Genomic DNA, 13,053 nt, shown 5'->3' on the forward strand with positions numbered 1-13,053 from the left:
CCAGCCTCACCGAAGGGTCTCTCTAACAATTGCCTTCAACCAAGGCATCTTGCGGATGTCTTCACTGGAAGTTACTTTGTCCCCTGGGCAAACACTAATGATTTCATCATAGAGCCTCTGTTGGATTTCTGGCTCTTGGGCCAAGTGGTACAGTGCCCATGAGATAGTGTTGGATGTCTGTGAAGAAGAAACATTGCATTTGAAACATCCTGATTGCATGATTCCTGTATTTAAACCTCACTACATCCATCTATTTCTAGTTAAACTCACAGTGTCAACTCCAGCCAGCAGAAGCTCAGTGATGCTTCCCAGCACCTCAGTAGGGGACATCTGCTCACTGACCAGAAGGTGAGTGAGGTATTCTCCCTCTATCGGCTGTCCCTGCTTCACCTTCTCCTGAATCTCTGCCATCTTCTTTTGAACCAAATCATCCGCTGAACAACACAGTATTACGAATAACATACATGCATTGTGCCTCCTGATAACAATTTATTAATGAACTAGTGGTAAAATAAATTGATTTACATGGTTCAAATATGGAACTGATGCCTACTACAATAAGTACATACATATGTCACATTTACTAGACAAAACAAAAGCACAACAAATACAGCAAATACAGTCCTCCTAAGCACTGGTTGAAAAAGAAAATAGTAAAATATTTTTTCTCCACTGTATTGATTGAGCTTTAAAATATCCACATATTTATTTCACCGTTGATCCTTGGAAAAAACAAATCTAAATATTTTTAATGTAGACAACAATTCATATATTTGAAAGGCATTACACTTGAACAGGCTACTAGGGATAGTTTAAATATGCTGCTGTTTGCATGTAAGTCAAACATGTTTAATATTCTATATAGTAGCCTATAGAAGCTGAGAAATGTGCATAAATTGTTGAAAAGACAAAAACTTTTCAGACATTTAAATAATAATAATAAATGACCATACCAAAGAGTCTTATCTAAACCTGTGATAATTCATTCAAAGGGTTAATACGTTGTGGAATTGAGATTCTGTAATAGTCTAATAACATAATAACATATTCCATTTAACTTATCTAGTTATTATTCAGCAATGACTTTTGTTTTCACATGTAAATGTGCACAAAACAAAGCAGAACTACTGATATATATTTCATAATTGTGTGCTATATATTTTTTACTTTGAACTGTACTCACCAACTTTGAAAAGGTGGTCCCATACAGCCACAAAATGTTTCCAGAAGGGCATGTATGGCCAGAACGTTTTGGGGAAGAGGACAATAATTGGGGAGAGGCGAAACATCTCTCCAACTGAGAAGATAAATTTCTGTGTTTCTTCTGGAATCTCCTCATTTAGACAGCCCATCCGTGTCTCAAACAGCACTGAGCATATCCCTAGAACACAGTAATAAAAGTTGCACAAACTTTTGAATTTAAAATTTATGAATAAGTATTAGCATAAATACAGAGAAAACTGATCCTCAATCTAGTGTAGTTACATTGTATTATATATATTGTAAATATTGTTTTTTTTTTCATACATATAAAATATGATAATATTACAGAAACATTATTAACTGAGTATAAATTAGAAATTAGATCGGATCAAAACTAAAAAGAAAACATTGAGAATGATAAAGAACAGATAAAGAAAACAAAACATTTGAAATGCAAATGTAAAATGCTAAAGTAAATTAGTTAAATAAAAAATATATGTGGAAAACAAAATAAATAAATATTCAGTTAGTAACTACATGCATAGGGTCATCATGTGCAGTGTTCCAAAGAGCAAAATGATTCTGCAAATAGTTGTGAAATCATGATTAGCCAGACAAAGTTACATGGGTACTTTGTCAGCGATTTCGTCACTCTCTTGTGTATCCCAAATTGAACGTGTCACAGAAAATGCTTTGTTCTCTGAGGGATTAGTGCAGGTCTAAGTTGGTCCTTCAGCATAGCAATTGCTTCACTGTCTCCCAATCCTATGCTAACCTTTTACGTCTAAATTCTGTAGTATGTATACAAAAGCTCAAGCTTCGATCAAAAACTCCATATCTAATCAACACAGCAACAATAAACAACCTCACATGAATAGAGTCAAGGCCAGTATGAGGCAACTTCAAGGCCTCTTTAAAACATGCTTATGTTTGCCTTGAACTTCTGAATTCTTTATAGATGTATGCTAATTCATAAACACACCTAGTTTTACTGTTAAATGCTGTTGTAGAACATTGTTTTGAATAAATGCTATTATTCAAAAAGACATAAATACAACACAGTAATCTAGGACACAAACAAAGGTGTATATTATTTAATATATACATGCAATATCTAGGGGATAACTATTAACTGAAATTGGTAATTTCATGCATAGTCCTGTATAATAGTGGAATGAGATGTTAAAAGTTATCACAGTATTTTATGAATACTTTACAGATTCAGATGGTTTTTGATTAATATTAATAACGGTAATAGACTCATGAGTTCTAAATCCTTATAGTCTAAAAGAGTGTCATACTTGTCAGTGTCTGTGGACTGCGTTTTTTTCAGGTCTGTAAATATTAATCAGACCACATATTTCACATAATACTATATTTCACAAATATTCCACATAAGAAAACCAAATTTTAAAAAAGTGGGGCAGGATATTAAATATAATATAATGGATTGGCACACCATAGGATACACAAGAAAAGCACACAAGTGAAATATTAATAGATATATTTTTAGGGCTGGACAATAATTCAATATCAATATATATTGCAATATAAAATGTTTCAATATCAATGACATGATTTTTATACACATTTTCAATATTTCAATATTTCTTATTTACAGCATCTGTCACTGACTGACATTCATTATGAGGGTTCATTGCACTCAATTGTAAAGTTAGTTTTAAAACATTAATATTGGTAAAGCCAGGAGGTTTTGTTTGAGGTTAACATCAAGTTGCTTTCAGTTCTTGGCAGTTTTCTGTTGCTTTTTATTGTTTATATTGATATCTGAATTATACTGTATTGACCAAAATTGAGAAACATATTGTGATATAAATTTTAGCCATATCATCCAGCTCTATATATTTTGTTTGTCATCAGCTTGGCAATGATGGATAGAATGCTTATTGTCCTACTACAATAAATATACTGTGAATAAATACATTTCTGAAAAGCAGTATAAGGGTAGATCCTATTATATGTAAAATATAGAGATGCAGTAATTCCAGTTTTTTCTCTTTAGAGACTAATTTAGAGACTAAGGCCCCAGGGCAGACCAAGAACACGCTGGAGAGACTACAGGTCTCGACTGGCCTGGGAACGCCTCGGTACACCCCCTGAGGAGCTGGAGGCGGTGGCTGGGAAGAGGGAGGTCTGGGTTTCTTTGCTCCGACTGCTTCCCCCGCAACCCGGTCCCAGATAAGTGGTGGATAATGGATGGATGGATGGAGACTAATTTCTCTGAACTTTGGTATGGGTGACTAGTGAGTGTCATCCTGTTTTATTCTGTTATGACTATGTAGAAAAATGTTTCATAACTTTTTTATAGACTCTATATGTTCCATATGTTCCATCTGCAGATGCAGTACAGGTCCACACGTGTATTTTGCTCCTCCACATATTTGCACAAGAGTCTATAAAATAGTTCTGAAACATTTTTCTACATATAAAATATTTGAGAACAATCGATTTTAATGTGGACTGTTTTACCTTCAAATGCAAATTTGTAGAGTTCCCCTGCTATATCATGGACAATCAATCCATTGCCTTTTGTTGTCCTAAGCCAAGCCACCTTCTCTATGAAGTCAGTCACCACCTCGTTAATGGCGTTAGTGTAGGAGGACACGTGTTTCGGCTTCAACATGTGAGGGTTCAAGATGCTCCTGATGCGCTGCCAATTGGCTCCTAACCTACAGACCAGCAAAAAAAGAAGAAAAAAAAAGGTTGTGGGTTCAGGTGACTGTCTGTGTGGAGTTTGGTGCATTCCTGGTTTTCTGTTTTGGTCAAGAATTTTAATTTTGGTGCATCACTACTATGCACAGAAAAGTGGTAAATCTAAATCCTACACTGATATCTTCCTAACATTTTGGGCAGTGATGGAGTACGCTTACTCTGTGAGGGGGCCGTAGGCCTGTTTGCGGAGCTCCCTGTAGGTCCTCCAATGGGGCATGTCTGTACGAACTGGGTGTCGACCCTCCTGCCTCAGAACCTGCTCTATCATATCTGCGTTGGCTACGTTCACAATCACCAATGGACCATACTTTGACATCCACAGAGGTCCATATATTCTGCTGTGCTCAATCTATATAAAGAAAGATAGTGTTAAATCAAGCTTAATTATGGAGCTGAACAAAACATCCACTCTATATCCAGAATTACACACATCTTTCAAAGCCCACCCCGCAATCACAGGGTGCAATTGAGAAACACACCGTCGGCGGGGTTGGATGGGATTATATGTCTGTCAATTACACTTGTTTCTCCCCAGTCACATGTTACATTTGCAGTAACTTTCTAATTTTCATTCACCGACTTTGTGTTTGAGCTCCCTGTGCTTTTCCTTGCTATTCTGAAACGAATATCTCAACCGTGCAGGTATTTTCAGGAATGTGTCCACATTGGATAATGGGTTTTTGAGTGGCAGTCCAGTTCCATAGAAACAACATGCATGCTTGCTGCACTTAACAAATTCTAGGGTACTGAGGGTTTACTCAAAAACTCATTACCCAGTGGGAACACAATCAAGAGAAAAAAAAAAAAAAAAAAAAAAAAACACCCACATGAAAGAACTGCAAACAAAAACTCAGAAGGCAAACAAGAAAACTGGCAGGACGGCCTTACAGCTCACAGTGAGCCCAAATGTTTGCCTGGGAGTAACAAGATTGCACAATTAGTTTGAGATGTTATTTTTCTGCTCCAGTAATTTAACGCTCTCAAATGTTTATTTTTGTTTGATGTAATTATTTTAATTCTCCATATTCCCACCATAAAAACACAAAACATCTTACCATTAGTACTTAGAAAAAAAGGTTTTTAATTAGTATAACAGATTTCACTGGAAACAGTTGGATTTTTGTAATAACAGGGAAGTTTTTTTGTAGAACTGTTATGTGTTAGACCATTCTGCGTACCTTAATGGCATGTCAATAAAATTGTTTGCCCTGTGTATTTATCCCACAATTGCAATGTTTTGGGGGATGTGATACAGGTGGCAAAATGTGTTCATGAACAATTTTCGGTGCACTCAAAATGCCCTGTTATTTATTTATTTTTTTAAATCATTGGATGTTTTAACTACTGCAATTTGAGCAATGCCCTACCAGGTTTTAAACAGTATATTAACAGTATAGATGTACCTTCCTTCTCTGATACGGATAATAGTCCTTTTACAAAATCCCTATATAGAAGATTGTTTTAAAAAGCATTGAATAAATATAAATGTGTGGACAGAAATTGTATATGAAACATAAATCATTTACATACAGCATTACTGGGCCTCATTTTTGATACATCAGACATAGGCGGATATAAACAGGGGACCAGGAATTTTGTTCAATTGTGTGAAACATAAAAGCAACTATACTTCCTTCATAGGATGAAGGTCTTCATTGTTAGCCAGAAAGCGTTGCTTCACTTCTACCACAATGCAACTGAGAGCATTCTGTGGTAAGGTACAGTACTGTACAAACATTTTAGGCAGGAATAAAAAAACACATAGATATTTACATAGAGCACATATGCTCAAATCCTTCTGTATAACCTCTTTGACATAATCAGTACAACCTCTTTGACATGATCAGTATAACCTCTTTGACATAATTGTTTAATCAAGCACAGTGATACTGTTTTGAAAGCAAACACATAATAGTCACACAATATTAATTTGATCTAGATTTCTGTTTTGTTCATTCACTTTGCTTTTTATAAACTGAGAAATTAAACTTAACACTGTTAAGAACCAAAAAATGTTCCTACTTTGCAGTATTTTTCCACAGCTGTCTAAAACATTTTCACAATACTTTATCACAGCCTAGTTTCGTAACTTTAGGGTACAATTTTATTGTAAATGTAGTGTGTTTTATTTGTATTCATTGTCATATATTTTTAACAACAGGTACTGTATGTCCCATTTCTTTCAGAACATGTTTATCTAATCTTCTGAATGATTAAGACAGATAATAATATAATAATAATGATTGGACACATGAAAATTAATTCTCAAAACTCAAAACTATACTCTCCTGAGCATACTTAGTGGAAGCATCTGTTTAGAGAGGGTTATATAACTAGGATTAACATGTTTAAGATAATAAATAATTCTCAAGTAATCTAATGACTGAGCTAATCAATATAAGAGTATAAGATAATGACAATTTCAATATTGTTTTTATTAGGGTGACCAGACGTCCTCTTTTACCCGGACATGTCCTCTTTTTAAGACTTAAAAAAATGTCGGAATTTCACAAACGTCCGGGATTTTGTTTTTCTAGAGTTTACATAGAACTTCGAGAAGCGTTTCGTTCAAAACTAGTCCCGCCCTCCCCTACTCCGATTGGTTCACTTGAGTGAGAAGAGGGCGTGGTGAAGTAGCCTAAAATCTTCTGATTGGACGGTCTGACTCTAGCGCTACCGTTATTTGTCAATACCCTTCTCTGTAAACATTTGATTGGTCAGTCTGCACGTCAGTAGTCCTTGTTTACGTCAGGCAAAACTCATGTACCTACCCTCATCTCGAGCAGCTATGCCGAAACGTAAATGTAAGTTCTCGGAGGAATTAAAAAAGAAATCCCCATGTTTTGTGTAGCAAATAAAGGTGTAAAGGACCTAAAAGCACACATGGGTTCAGCTAAGCATACAACGGCAGCGAGGAGCGAGAGCCGTGTGTGTGTACTGTATTTCACTATCTCAGATCTGGTCACCCTAGTTTTTACAATGAAATCTGCCAAAGGACTGACTAACAAATATAATAATAGTAACTGAATGTCGCGGTAAGGACGAAGGACGCGGGAATAATAATAATAATAATAATAATAATAATAATAATAATAATAAAATAATAATAATAGTCATATTAATAATAATAATAATAATAATAGTCATATTAATAATAATAATAATAATAATAATAATAATAAAATAATAGAAAGCTAGTAATGAATTTTCTCAGCCCGTCGGTTTGCGTGTAAAATGCTACGAGCCCCAAGAGAAACTCGGAGAGACAAGCTTCACCTGCATCTGGTGAGTGATCGGGAAGTATCCTTTACCGAAGAGCCAGTACAGAGACGTTAGGAAGCTCGGTCCGCCCAGGTCTTTCATGCTCTTCAGTTTGCTCTCATTCATGACTGAGGTGGAAGAAGCTCCTCGGAGCTGGAGCCCGTTCACTGAAGTCAGAGGGACACATTTCAGCGCTGTGTGCTGCTCCTGTCTCCACACACACACAGCCCCTCTCACCAGGACCTTACACAGCATTACAGTAAATGCGACTCTGCGGACAGAGAAAGAGGGATAGAGCGGGACAGAGACTCCTGGGACACGAGAGACTCCTTCTTTCCCCCCTCAGTACACAGACCCTGCCTGAGACCCGAGAGACTCCAGAGACTCTCCTTCTCAGCACACAGCCTTTGCCCTGTATTGACGTCCTGTTTATAACGGTTGAACTGGAGTAAACCGAGAGAGAGAGAGAGAGAGAGAGAGAGAGAGAGAGAGAGAATGTGTTGCACAGGCGCATTCTGAAGCAAAGTTTGGACTGTTTTAATGGCACCCTGTCTATTTTTTAAATAAATGAAAATAAGTTATAACCCAATTACAGGAAACAAACATATTACTGTACATTTAGGAGCAGTGTTTCCTGTCATCAAAACTGTATATCTGGCATAAGCCAAAACTTTGTGTCCTAGGATTTACTGGCCTTTAACACTTCAGATATCAGGTATCCATCATCACAAACATAAATGACATTCTGGCAAGATTCTTTAGAACATAATGTCACCTTGAAACATGCTGAGAGATATGTTTACATCCTATTGATTTAATAATGTGCTGCAGGTTGTGTTTCAGCCACAATCTCCAAGATGACGGGATTGTGGGTTAAGTTCGCCCACCTTGGGTAATTTTTCCACCTTGGTTCTCTCTGAGTCAGCGCGAGTTTCCTCACACAACCAAAACACACATTTGTTGGTGGATTTGAAAATGTTGAAAATGTCCCAAAAAGTTGTGTGTGTGTGTGTGTGTGTGATGGCTCCAGACCCACTGCCGACCTGAAGAGGAATTCTGACTTTAAAAGCTTTCCTTCTTTGCCAAGTTGGGATTTAAAAATCATATTTTGCTTTGCTCCTATATATAAAAAACACTGTTTAATGGTAAGACACCCGGTCAAAAAAACAACTCAAGAACATTATTCTACACGCAATCTTTAATGTTCAAGCACATTCTGAAATAGTACATTATCCTACATCACCAAGAATGTAATAAATTATAGATTCTTTGCATTCTGATTTTACTGTAATATATCCATCTTGCAATCTTTATTACCCACTCGCATGTAAGTAAATATTAGCAACCAAAAATAAGACAAATATAAGCATTAGGCTCCAGAAGTATACATCTTTTGGGATCTATAAATATGGGTTGCTCTGTTCTATATTAACTTTTCTCCAGTATAAAGCACTTGTACGGACACATCCAAGCACCAGTAACATTTCTGAATAATTATGATTAAGACAGACGCATTCAAGTATTGCAGGTTTAAAGATGGCAAAACTTGCAGATTAATTTGTTTGTTGAAATTAAGATCTAGCTTTAAATGTAACAGTTTAATGGTTTTCAAGTAATGCACTGCTGTGCCTTAAGACCACATGTGATATGTTGTTTAGTAATTTGAGTTGAAAACAACTGGCCTCAGCACAAAACACAGATCTACATTTGTGGTGACATGAAAATGAATCCTCAAAACTCAAATGTAATGGTATCAATGCATACTCTCCTGAGCATGCTCAGTGGAAGCATCTGTTTTGAGAGTCCTATATAACTAGGATCTACACAGTAGCATTTAAGAAAATAAATAATTCATCTTTTGAACTTATGGAAAACTCACAGCTTTAAACTTGTCAGCCACACTGTATATCAGGTGTTGACGAATGATTGCAGTTTGAAGAACTCAAAGAAAAACATTTAATAATGGAGGATTTATGTTGATTAAAATTCCAGGTAAAGGGCTGACATGATCCTTTTTTATCTTCGTGTTTCAGGACAGGCAGGGAGCATGTTCCATATCCCACTGCTCAGTCATCATCACTCTCACTGCCAGATTCACTCAGCTGAAGATCATTTTCTGTTTCAGAGTATAAAATAGTACAATGTTAAAAAGATAAAGATATTAAAAGTCAAAATGCCAAAATACTGACCCAACCATCAATAATTAAACTCTAAAAGTGAATAATTAAAAAAAAAAAAAAAAACTCACTGAGTGTGTTCATGAGGAGTCCACTCGCCTCCTCCATGCGCTCCTGAGATGTGAGGATGGGCATGCTCTGTGTAGGGGCAGGCATAGTCCGGGGGGTGCCTGCCGAAGGTCGAGTTTCATGCTCAGAGTCGCTGCTGCTCGAGCTATCCTCACTGCTGGATGATGAGGAACTGCATGAGTCTGAAGAGCTGTCACCACTGCTCATCTGATCCATTACTTGAGCCTCAGCCATCAGCTCTAAAAACATAAGCAATCATGTCAGAACATAATATTTAAGAAAGGTTTCAAGCACAAGCTGATGCCTGCTCACTGAGACAGTTGTTATATACTGTAAAAAGGGCCACTACTAAACACTACTACCTCTGCTCTACTCCTACAGCTGTATCAAAAGAGCCTTGAGAGTAACGGTTTTGATCTTCAAAGACTAAGGGAGCCCCCTACTAGCATAACTTATCTTTATGGCACATACTTAAAGGAACACTAGGAAGTATTTCTACTTAAAAATTACAGCTTCAAAAACATTTCTTTGCTATTCCAGGCTCAGCACTGCTCAAAGTCCATTATATAACTTTTGGAGGATAGTAGGAAACCCCACTTCTCCCTTTATTTCAGGACATGATGTACTAATTAATTACACTCTGCAGTTGTCCAGAGTGTGCATGAACAAAAATACCATATCTTACCTAGTGTTCTTTTAAAGATAAACTATAAGCAACATACCCCCCCTCCACCTGGCGACCAATGAAAGAAGGTTTATTTCTAATCAGTGTTTCAATTCTATTACACAGGATTACCTCTCTCAATGTCATCCATTGGGGATGCTGGAGACATCTTCTCTTTGGGTGGAGAACTCTTACAATTGGCTGGAGGCTTCCCTCCGCCACCAGTCCTCATTTGCTGACTGAGTCTGTTAGTCTGCTGCTCCAGGCGTGATTGAATCTTACTGCTACCCTCTGCCCTGTTTATTTGACAGTGAGAGAGGCACATGAAAATATCAATTTAGACTTCACAGCAATTACTGTGGGCTAACGTTTCATTCACGTCACTGTTAATGTGGCAAACTCCATACCTTGTCTTTTTGACAGCAATGTTGCTACTAAGCTTCTCCAGACGATACTCCCCTGTGTCATGGTTTACTATGAGAATGCACTCCTTCATATAAGGCCTTTTGGATCCTTTAAATACTGTAACTGGGGCAGTGGAACCCTGAGGGGGAAGATAACGGACATTAGTCTTAGTAATAATGAAAACAGATCATTTTAGTCTTATGAATTCAGATATCACACAGAAAGACTGCAACTGGCCCACCTCCAAGTTAGGCAAGGTTATAGTAACTTGTTCTCCCTTGCCCACTTCCAGTTCACCCTCACATGTAGTGTCTATAGAGGCAGGTTTGAAATCATCTGCATACACACAAAAACATAAAGACAGATTTGTTCAAAACCTTGAATCTCCTGTCGTCTTTCAGGTTTTCACAATTTGTACAACATTTCCTGCTGTTTATACTGTGTCCAAGTTGGCCAGACCAACAGATATTACCCAAAATGAATAAGAATAAATTTTATTTTCATTTACAATCAGGTGTTCTCAAAATGAAGTCATGTGCAAAAGAAGTTCTTATATTTAAATATGGGATTAACATGTGCGATCAGGAATGTTTTAATGTTTTAACTCACTGATGAGAAACCTATTTATACATGTAATAATAGACTTGTTATATCTTAAAATGTATGATACACTTATAAACGTTTAATCCTATTCTTCTCTCAGCAGCTCCCATCTGGGGTTGCCACAGCTGATAAACCAAACTCCACGCGGAAACAGGAAGAAAAGACCAAACACCTCACAAGGTTCGAACCCACAATCCCAGGACCCTAGAGCTGTGTGACAGCGACACTACCTGTTGCACTACTGTGCTGTACCAACAATAACACCCTAACAAATTTACATTAAGTACCTCATCCCTTTTTAACTGGTGATTTGTATAGGGCTGCAGCAACTAAACAAAAAAATTGATCATAAAAATAGCAGATAATGACTTGCATTATCAATTACTTGCTGTATTGTTTATTCCATAGTACTACAGATAAATATTCATTACATTTAACACCTTGGGCATGTGCATCTAACTGGGCATCATGCCCCCTCTAAATATTCCAATCTACTTGATTTAAATATGTATTGTTTTTCTTATCCCATGCCACAAAAAGAGCAGCAGAGTAGTGCTAACAGCAGACAGTTTCTCTCACACAAGCTACTGCTTTAAAATCTGTGGACTATCACTAGACACACATAGATATGCTCTTATTTTCACTCAATTATGTTTTTTGTTATTATATCAAAATATTTGTTTGATATGAGTTGTTTATTTATTGTACATTTTTTGTTTATATTATTTGTAAGATATGAAGAACACAATTTTATGTAGTAAAATAGTAGTAAGTTTGGCAAATGTATTAGCACAATTGCATTCTGTACTTTGGAAACCACACACCAGGACAGATTGCGGGTCTTGACTAATGTACAAGTGGCCTCTGGCGGCTGGGTAGGTGAACTACACTAACGCAGACATACACTCCGTTGCCTAGTGCACCTTTAAAGGTAAAACGCCTCTCGAGTGTAACGGCAGTTTAATTCCCCACCAGCAGAGGGCGTATAGTCAGCCTGTGAATCAGACACTCGAGGGTGGGGAGTGAACAATATACTTTATATTAGCAGCTTTCAGTCACTAATGGGAATTGAATTCTACAATGTTTAGAAACACCGCAAATTAGTCCCAACTGTACCTATAATCTCCAGATATATCTGGACTGTTGGATTGAATTTCTGAAGTTCAACACGTTAACATTACGCTCACGACCAACGTCAGCTGCCTCTATTACCGCCTGAATAACTATTATTAGTTTCATGGAAAGTTGAAGTAATGGATAAATGTGTGGAAAGAAATAGCAGGATACCGAGGGAAATGAGGAAAAAATAGTTACATGTCTGTCGTTTGTAGTTTGAGTGGATATTGACCGTTAATGATCGAAATTAGAAGATGCCACTTACATCTCACCGTATGGTAGGCACTCTTTGGCTGTTTCTCAAAGGTTTCTCCTAGTTTCAGGACATGTTCTTGATTGTCAAAGCCTGGATATGTTGTTCCATTCATTGTAATGGTAGTTTTCTCTCATCTGTTGAGCCACGGTTTGAAACTTTCCTCGTCGTTCCACACCACGAACAGCGCGATCAGACCATAGTCAAAGGCACCACAGCGCCTCGGTGCTTTTTCAAAATACAAGTCCTCAACCAACTGCCTCCAGCCCCAGTGACACACAAATATTTTTTAAAACAGCATATTATGTTTCTGCTCTTTCTTGGTTTCCAGTGAGCACAGTGTCAGTTGCTTATAGTATAAATACACAAATATTTTTTGTTTTCTCCTTACACGTCTTAAGTTAAAGTAGAATTTCAGATGTATCCAAATTCCTATATTATCAAACCCCCAAGATATAAAGACATTAATGGCAATTCAAAGTGAAATGCTTAATTCTAGATCATTTGAAAAATCATTTGATATAATCCAGTTTGTTAGTGTTACTATGTTTGTGTATTTTTTTAAATAC

The 13,053-nt window shown here is 36.9% G+C and overlaps 2 protein-coding genes and 1 long non-coding RNA gene across 3 annotated transcripts in view; 1 reads left to right on the forward strand and 2 right to left on the reverse strand.

Annotated features, from left to right (window-relative positions):
* LOC136664294 (uncharacterized) overlaps nucleotides 1-3,677 on the forward strand; it is a 15,490-nt gene extending 11,813 nt beyond the window's left edge. Inside the window, exons 2-3 of the long non-coding RNA XR_010795108.1 lie at nucleotides 261-348; nucleotides 3,227-3,677. This is a non-coding gene — a long non-coding RNA (uncharacterized lncRNA). The remainder of the gene's footprint in view (nucleotides 1-260; nucleotides 349-3,226) is intronic.
* Nucleotides 1-7,579, reverse strand: part of cyp27a3 (cytochrome P450 family 27 subfamily A member 3) — an 11,315-nt gene extending 3,736 nt beyond the window's left edge. The window contains exons 1-6 of the mRNA XM_066641433.1: nucleotides 7,213-7,579; nucleotides 4,095-4,285; nucleotides 3,694-3,893; nucleotides 1,184-1,381; nucleotides 271-434; nucleotides 11-177 (exon numbers count right to left, since the gene is read on the reverse strand). Of these exons, the coding sequence (XP_066497530.1) occupies nucleotides 11-177; nucleotides 271-434; nucleotides 1,184-1,381; nucleotides 3,694-3,893; nucleotides 4,095-4,285; nucleotides 7,213-7,452 (1,160 nt within the window). The 5' untranslated portion in view covers nucleotides 7,453-7,579. The remainder of the gene's footprint in view (nucleotides 1-10; nucleotides 178-270; nucleotides 435-1,183; nucleotides 1,382-3,693; nucleotides 3,894-4,094; nucleotides 4,286-7,212) is intronic.
* Nucleotides 7,580-8,405: 826 nt separating this feature from the next.
* On the reverse strand, nucleotides 8,406-12,940 carry eaf2 (ELL associated factor 2). The gene is made up of 6 exons (XM_066640985.1): nucleotides 12,497-12,940; nucleotides 10,754-10,848; nucleotides 10,515-10,651; nucleotides 10,240-10,403; nucleotides 9,446-9,682; nucleotides 8,406-9,313 (listed from the first exon to the last, which is right to left on the reverse strand). The coding sequence occupies exons 1-6, from the start codon at nucleotides 12,597-12,599 to the stop codon at nucleotides 9,264-9,266; spliced, it is 786 nt and encodes a 261-aa protein (XP_066497082.1). The 5' UTR covers nucleotides 12,600-12,940; the 3' UTR covers nucleotides 8,406-9,263.
* Between the last annotated feature and the right edge of the window lie 113 nt (nucleotides 12,941-13,053).

This window comes from Hoplias malabaricus, chromosome 12 (genome assembly GCF_029633855.1).
Source record: "Hoplias malabaricus isolate fHopMal1 chromosome 12, fHopMal1.hap1, whole genome shotgun sequence".
NCBI lineage: Eukaryota > Metazoa > Chordata > Actinopteri > Characiformes > Erythrinidae > Hoplias > Hoplias malabaricus.